The sequence below is a fragment of the Perca flavescens genome, chromosome 12 (assembly GCF_004354835.1).
Source record: "Perca flavescens isolate YP-PL-M2 chromosome 12, PFLA_1.0, whole genome shotgun sequence".
Taxonomy (NCBI): Eukaryota; Metazoa; Chordata; class Actinopteri; order Perciformes; family Percidae; genus Perca; species Perca flavescens.
The window spans coordinates 10,255,261-10,263,157 of NC_041342.1; the positions used below are offsets into that span (position 1 = coordinate 10,255,261).

Here is a 7,897-nt window from a genome sequence, read left to right on the forward strand (position 1 = left end):
GTTTACCAGAGGTCTCTTTAGTTTTTCACACTGAGTCATCGGAGACGCAAGAGGTGTTAATCATAGAGCTATGAGAGAGGAAGTGGTAAATGTTGCAGTGCAATGAGCCACCAAGAAGACACACAGTATAAACTACAGTAGTTTGTAGTTTTTATGCAGTGGACTCAATTTTGATGTATTTTACTTCTTTTGTTCCTCATCTTTTTGTCCTTTCAAATGACATGGAGAAAATTATATTGAAGCTAACTCTCGGGGGAAACTTGCTAAACTATTTCCTCCTAAGTTGATTAAAAAGACTGCTATACTGCTACCTTTTATTTAAATTACCCAAAGCAGACTGCATTACTCTTGTTTAGCATATTTTCCATGACTTCAATGTTCAAATCTGCTTCCATGATGATGGATTGAATTTAATACCGTCAGTCTTTCTCAACAGATCTTGAGCCTTATAGCAGAGCTTAGAGAGGAACTTCCAATAGAGAAGTTCATGAACATGGTAACATTCTGAAATTGTTTGTGGTTTTTACAGGAAAACATGACAAAATGTTATCCCTGTTGTGTGTCTGTTAGAACAAAACACAACCCCCACACCGTTGCGTCGTGCAGTCAGGCAGGATAACTGGACTGGACTCTGTCATGTCTCTCTTTGTGATACTGGGACTGCTGGTCTGCATAGAGGCACAAGGTAGGATCAGAACACTGTCTAATAACATCTGATTAACAGATACAGCAATGATACGGCAGGCTTCTTTATGAACTGAGCACCACAAGGTTGCTTCAGATTTCATTTTATGATTACTGATACACACGTCAAGAGAGTAATTGAATTAGCTTTCCTTTGTTTGTATAACCAAACAAATGAACAAAATGATCACATATCTAAGTAGGGGGACTGATTTCTAAGAATTTATGTAAAGTGATTTCATTCAAATAAATATTTTGCTGGTTCTTTGTGTAGATAAAAAAAAAAAAAAATCAGTTACCAGTTTAAGATTTAAATCATTTAAAGGTAAGGGATTGGGTTTAGTTTCCTCACTATCCTGGGCCAGCTGTGTCAAAAGTTAATATTATTAGTGGTCATAGTTGTAGTCATTTGGAATAAAATGGTGAAGCATTTGTGTTATTACACGTATGTTCACAACATGTATTTTTGATGATAATGATGATCCAATACAGTATGTCATACATGAAGTACATAAATGGAGTAACAGTCAGTATTGACTGAATGACTTTATAATATGTGGTATTTTGATCGTGGTGTGTCTACTGTTTTACAGAGCCCAGTGCTGTGACTGCTGTGTTTGTGCAGAAGGGAGAGGATGTGCTTCTGAATGTAACAATAGCTGATGTTTCTACAAAAGATATTGTTTTCTGGAGATTCAATAAAACAGGTTATATAGTACGATTTTTAGCTGGAACAGAAACAATCTTTGGTGATTACCCTGGAAGGATTGAGGTGCTTGAGAACTACTCTGTGAAATTGAAGAATCTACAAGAGGCAGACAGTGGAGTTTATACTGCAGTAGTGTCTGGGGGTAAAGAAAAACAAATAACTGGATACAAGATCACAGTTCAAGGTGAGTTTATTAACAATCAGACACTGATGGAGAGTTTCTGCTGCCATGTTTCTAAAAGCTCTCCACCTGCCTCTCCCCCTCAGATCCAGTGTCTCCAGTTAAACTGTCAGTGGACTCTGTGTCTAACAGATCAGACTGGTGTAACCTGACAGTGAGCTGCAGAGCACAGGACTCTCACATCAACAGCACCTTTAGATGTGACACCCACACCTGCAGTCAGGAGGGAGGAGAGAGACCACAGGTCCCACCCTCTGCTGCTAATCTCCATGTCTACCTGTCCAATGGCTCCATCATCTGTAACCATAGCAACCAGGTCAGCTGGAAAAAGGACACAATTAAAAATGTCTGCTCCCGACTTGCTGGTAAGACTGAAAGACTAAACCACAAACAGCTGATAATAGCCTAATGAACAGTTTGAACAAATTGAAAAACATATTTTTCAACAAAAACTTCTGAAGTTCTGAACATGACTAAATCACCTTGCAAGGTGAAATAGAAACGCAACTAATGTAAAGAAATGTTATGTAACCCTTGTGTTGTCCTCGGGTCAAATTTGACCCATTTTCAAAGTTTGTTATATGAGAAATATGGGTTTCTTTGAACCACAATGTCCAAAACTAACACGGATATATAGGTGTACGTTGTATGGAACCCATATAATTATATATATATTATATATATTTGCAGGTAAAATTAATGATTACATTCATTGAATTGTGGGTGTTTTATTTCATTTATAGCATTTAAATTTTTTTTTTAAATGGTTTCAAAACAGTATCCTGACTAAACGTTGACATAAACCAGACTGTGATCCACTCAGCATCCTCTGATCTCAACTATTAGTCAAAATAATTCATAATTTCTTTTATTTTATTAAAAAAGTGACAAAAACATTTTAAAAAGTGATAATAGAAAAAAAGGAAAAAGCGACAAAAAAGAGTTAATTTTCAATTTGACCCGGAACGACAACAGGTTCATGGTCGATGGGAAGACAACACAAGGGTTGAAGGAACATTAAATGACGATAATATAAATATAATGTGTTACTGTGTTTGTCATAGAATGGGCCATCTGCCTCTATAAGTGTATTATTAAGCACAGAACACATGGGACGGCCCTTGATTTTGATTGTTTGAATTAGCACAACTATATACCTGTTAAACTGAAGAACAAATAAACAGCATCAACATCATGCTGTTTAACAGTCTGTAGAACTCAACTGTACTTTACTGTGCATGTATTTTGAATTGTAGGAATTAAACTACAAAGTACACAAATATATCTTAACTGATATGTTGCGTCCAGTCCTGTTGCCCTGCAGAGTCACAGTGTGGATCTGTTGTGTGAGTTTTGTAATGTTGTGTTCCAGGTCCAGAGAGTGTCTCTGCTGGTGTCTCTGTGTGCCTGCTGAAGACAGCCGTGTTGTCCGTTGGTCTGATCATCATGGTGGCTGCTGTCATCACTGTTCACCTCATGGACAAGCTCAAGAAGCACAAATAAAAACTTAAAGTTAAAGGTACACTGGCAGCTTTTGACCATTAATAGCACTATGGAGCAGTTTTTTTTTATGAGTGAGTCCCTGTTTTGTTTGTATTGTGCATGCACAAGCCCTCAGAGTGACATGGTACATTCCTCCCACTGATGTCATGCTGTTCCACTGATTGACAGTAGGTGGCAGGAACACTCCAGGAAATGCACCAACAAAGGAGAGGAGGTAGAATGCTGCAAGCCAGAAAAAGTGGATGCAAACAATGTAAGATTTAAAAATATTTGTACAAAATCTTTGGAAAATGTATTTCAACTAAATTTTTAAAGCTTAAATGTATAACTGCATGTAAATATTGTTTATTTCCAAGAAAACTCCACAGGCCCATTTTAAGCAAATGCTGATGATACTAGATTATCCATTGATTATACCCAATAATTACTGTGCTCACTTAGTAAATAAAATGATTGTACGGAGATGAAGATACAAGAATAGCCTTGATGTAACCCTGAATGTTATTAACAATGTTCTAACAATATATATGTGTATGTTTATATGTACAGTATGTTATTATATTTGGTGTACATACACCATTATCCGAGATTCATTAAATATATACTCATCTTATATTTTGCGGTGATTTTGTGAATTCATGGAAAGATCATGGCCACTAACTCCCATTTAAATACATGAACAAAATTTGGGAAAATATGAATCCCAACACATTTGTAAAGCTTCAAGGTTTTTTACAATGTAATTTGATGAGTACAACATCTTGTAAATATTGTTTCTTTCTGAGAAAACTCCACAGGGCACCTTTATTACAAATATCATAAAACAATGGATTGGAAAGTTTGTAAGTACACAGAAGTTTATGAACACTTGCCTGCTCTCTTCTGCTGCCTGTTGCTGCTGCTGCTGCTGCTACCTGCAGTTAGACGAGTGCTTAGGGCCGTCTACAAATTACTACACCGAAAAGAGATACAACAAAAATATTTATTCATTTAATGATTAAATAAGGTAATGTCTCCAATCTTACCTCAGTTATTACTTGTCTCCTGCTAGTTATACTACAGCACTTACTTAAAAAAAAAAGTTAAATTAAAAGATATTGTTGTTGCATCTCTTTTCGGTGTTGTAATTTGTAGACGGCCCTAAGCACTCGTCTTACAGCAGCAACAATAACAGCAGAGAGCAGAAGCCAGCAGGCAAGTGTTATTTACATAAACTTCTGGTGTACTTACAAACTTTCCAATCCATCGTTTTATGAGTACATAACCTATTTGTACTAGTGTAGAACTTTGGTATCATTTCGAGCATTATTAGTGGGGTCATTTACGAGATACAAACGTGGGTCCATTAGCCCCTGCACTAAGCTATTCAGCTGATAACGCTACTCTACGCCAACTCTCCCAATGTTAGACCCAGCTGAAAAAAGCTTCTAAGGGGGTGTTTGGCTCGAGGTCATGGTGCAAAGGACCCTAGGGTGAAATTACTCCGAACCATCACTTTAAGTTGACTAAAAAGAGGAAATAAAAAAATAATCTTTTGGAAATTGATCTTAATGCCTTAATTACAAAAATGAGGAAAAATCCAACCTTTAAGGACACCAATTTTCTTTGTGAATGAATAATGAATCGTAAATAAATAAATGTTCTTCTAATATACAGGGGGCATAAGTTAGTACACCCCTATATTAAATTCCCATAGAGGCAGGCAGATTGTTATTTTTAAAGGCCAGGTATTTCATGGATCCAGGATATTATGCATCCTAATAATGGTTTTATTTCTGTAATAATAGCTGGTTTGATTTGCATTCAGAGATGATTTTGTGGAAAGTACCCCATGCCAATCTCTGGGTATGGTGAAGGGCATGTGATGATGTGGGGCTATTTTAATTCCAAAGGACAAGCGAACTTTATCAGGATGCATAGTATCCTGCATCCATGAAATAACTGGCCTTTAAAAATAAAAATCTGCCTGCATCTATTGGAATTTAACATAGGGGTGTACTTACTTATGCCCCCTGTATTTTAAGGACGAACATTTATTCATTTATTCACGATACATTATTCATTCACAAAGAAAATTGGTGTCCTTAAAGGCTGGATTATTCAAATTTGTTTTAATTAAGGCATTAAGATCAATTTCCAAAAGATGATTTTTTTTATTCCTCTTTTTAGTCAACTTTAGCATGGGTTCATAAACTTATGAGCACCACTGTAATAAATAACCCACAGTCTAAAACCTGTTTGCACGTAACAAACATTTTTATAGAAAAATAATTATTAATAAAACACAATAGGAATATTTTACAATAACAGTGTAAGAATCGTACAAGACCTATACAGTTACTTTCCAGTATTCAATCTTTCATCTGCTTGCCAGATAGATGCCTCTGCACATACTTTTTGAAACATGATTTATCCTTAATCAACTGGAAATCACCATTACTAGGAAATGCAAATCCGTATTATTATAGTAAACAATTTGGTTGAATAAAAACATTGGCATATTTGAATTTATAACACAACTAAAAAAAGTAGCCATACTTAAGGAGATCCTTTGTTCAACAGCGAGACAAGAAATGGTGGAGAGCATCTGTTTTGTGCAATTTGTAATTTTGCAAGATTTGTTTTAGATGCAGAGGAGATTATGCAGAGATGATCAAGAAGATTTATACAGTATGTTTTAATATTAATTGTTTCTGCTACATGCACCATTACCGGATACTTATAAAAGCTATACTCATATTATATGTTTTGTAATTTTTTGTGAATTAATGGAAAGATCACAGCAATACACACATACGCACACACGTACATCTCTCTGATAAATCGGGAATCCTCTGTATGTGTGTGTGCTAAGTGCTTCGGGGTCCTTCTGTAAGTATTTTGAGGTACAATGGTGCTGGAGAAATCTTCAAGCAGCAAAACTACAGGCCAAGCAATCGGCCCGCGCATTGTAGTAAATATTAACATCCAACCCTCCATCCATCTTCGCCCGCCTATCCGGTATCGGGTCGCGGGGGGAGCAGCTCCAGCAGGGTACCCCAAACTTCCCTTTCCCGAGACACATTAACCAGCTCCGACTGGGGGATCCCAAGGCGTTCCCAGGCCAGGTTGGAGATATAATCCTTCCACCTAGTCCTGGGTCTTCCCCGAGGCCTCCTCCCAGCTGGACGTGCCTGGAACACCTCCCTAGGGAGGCGCCCAGGGGGCATCCTTACCAGATGCCCGAACCACCTCAACTGGCTCCTTTCAACGCGAAGGAGCAGCGGCTCTACTCCGAGCTCCTCCCGGATGACTGAGCTTCTCACCCCATATCTAAGGGAGACGCCAGCCACCCCCCTGAGGAAACCCATTTCGGCCGCTTGTACCCTGGATCTCATTCTTTCGATCATGACCCAGCCTTCATGACCATCGGTGAGGGTAGGAACAAAAACGGACCAGTAGATCGAGGGCTTTGCCTTCTGGCTCAGCTCTCTTTTCGTCACAACGGTGCGATAAATTGAATGTAATACTGCACCTGCTGCGCCGATTCTCCAACCAATCTCCCGCTCCATTGTCCCCTCACTCGCGAACAAGACCCCAATGTATTTGAACTCCTTCACTTGGGGTAAGGACTCATTCCCTACCTGAAGTAGGCACTCCATCGGTTTCCTGCTGAGAACCATGGCCTCAGATTCAGAGGTGCTGATCCTCATCCCAGCCGCTGCAGACTCGGCACCTCACACCCTGGGCAACTGCGGAGAAGAAAAGAGTCCAACCCGTATCCAGGAGTATGGTTCCAGAACCAAGAATGTGCGTAGAGCTAAGCCCCACCAGATCTAACCCGTAGCGCTCCACCTCCCGCACCAGTTCCGGCTTCTTCCCCCACAGAGAGGTGACGTCCCCAGAGCCAGCGTCTGCTGCTTGGGTCTGGTCCGTCGAGGCCAGAAGACTCAAAACGAAATGCCTCGCAATCTTTGGGCGCACTCACCGCATTGCAGCGTCATTTCTTAATTTAATCTCCGGCGTTGTCCCGCTCGCTCCCGTTGATTTCTATGCTTGATCCATCCCGAACACGTTATGTATATATATATATATATATATATATATATATATATATATATATATACATATATAACCTGGTTGCTATGGTTACAGATGATGGAGCCATTGGAAAGGAAGACATGGAGAGCAGCAGCAGAGAGTGTGACCTGTGGTCTCTCTCCTCCCTCCTGACTGCAGGTGTGGATGTCGCATCTAAAGGTGCTGTTAATGTGAGAGTCCTGTGCTCTGCAGATCACTGTCAGGTTACACCAGTCTGATCTGTTAGACACAGAGTCCACTGACAGATTAACTGAAGACACTGGATCTGAGGGGGGAGAGGCAGGTGGAGAGGTTTTAGAAACATGGCAGCAGAAACTCTCCATCAGTGATTGTTAATAAACTCACCTTGGACTGTGACCTTGTATCCATCATATGTAAGGTCTTTATCCCCAGACACTACTGCAGTATAAACTCCACTGTCTGCCTCTTGTAGATTCTTCAATTTCACAGAATATTTCTCAAGCAACTCAATCCTTCCAGAGTAATCATCAGAGACTTTTGTTCCGAAATCAGGTATAAATTGTACAAAATTAACTGTTTTATTGAATCTCCAGATAACATAATCTTCTTTAGAAACATCAGCTAGTGTGACATTCAGAAGCACATCCTCTCCCTTCTTCACAAACACAGGAGTCACAGCACTGGGCTCTGTAAAACAGTAGACACACAATCAAAATCACACACAGTATATTGTTCTTTGGTCAATACTAAATGTTACTGGGTTACTACTATATTTCTTA

The 7,897-nt window shown here is 39.2% G+C and overlaps 1 protein-coding gene across 4 annotated transcripts; it reads left to right on the forward strand.

Moving 5' to 3' along the window:
* Window positions 1-588: 588 nt before the first annotated feature.
* LOC114565334 (uncharacterized) lies at window positions 589-3,692 on the forward strand. 4 transcript variants are annotated; one of them, XM_028593323.1, is made up of 5 exons: window positions 589-685; window positions 1,278-1,577; window positions 1,661-1,939; window positions 2,947-3,093; window positions 3,186-3,692. In XM_028593323.1, exons 1-4 carry the CDS (start codon window positions 637-639, stop codon window positions 3,075-3,077), a joined length of 759 nt encoding a protein of 252 aa, XP_028449124.1. In that variant the 5' UTR covers window positions 589-636; the 3' UTR covers window positions 3,078-3,093; window positions 3,186-3,692. The 4 variants fall into 4 exon arrangements, with proteins under 4 accessions (XP_028449124.1, XP_028449126.1, XP_028449123.1 ...); XM_028593325.1 differs by having other exon boundaries at window positions 3,246-3,692; XM_028593322.1 differs by having other exon boundaries at window positions 2,947-3,692.
* Window positions 3,693-7,897: the final 4,205 nt, after the last annotated feature.

Coding starts and splice junctions, on each gene's coding strand:
- LOC114565334 (XM_028593322.1), top strand. CDS start 637: ATGTCTCTCTTTGTGATACTGGGACTGCTGGTCTGCATAGAGGCACAA. Junction 1,578..1,660: donor ATACAAGATCACAGTTCAAG/GTGAGTTTATTA, acceptor TCTCCCCCTCAG/ATCCAGTGTCTCCAGTTAAA. Junction 1,940..2,946: donor TGTCTGCTCCCGACTTGCTG/GTAAGACTGAAA, acceptor GTTGTGTTCCAG/GTCCAGAGAGTGTCTCTGCT.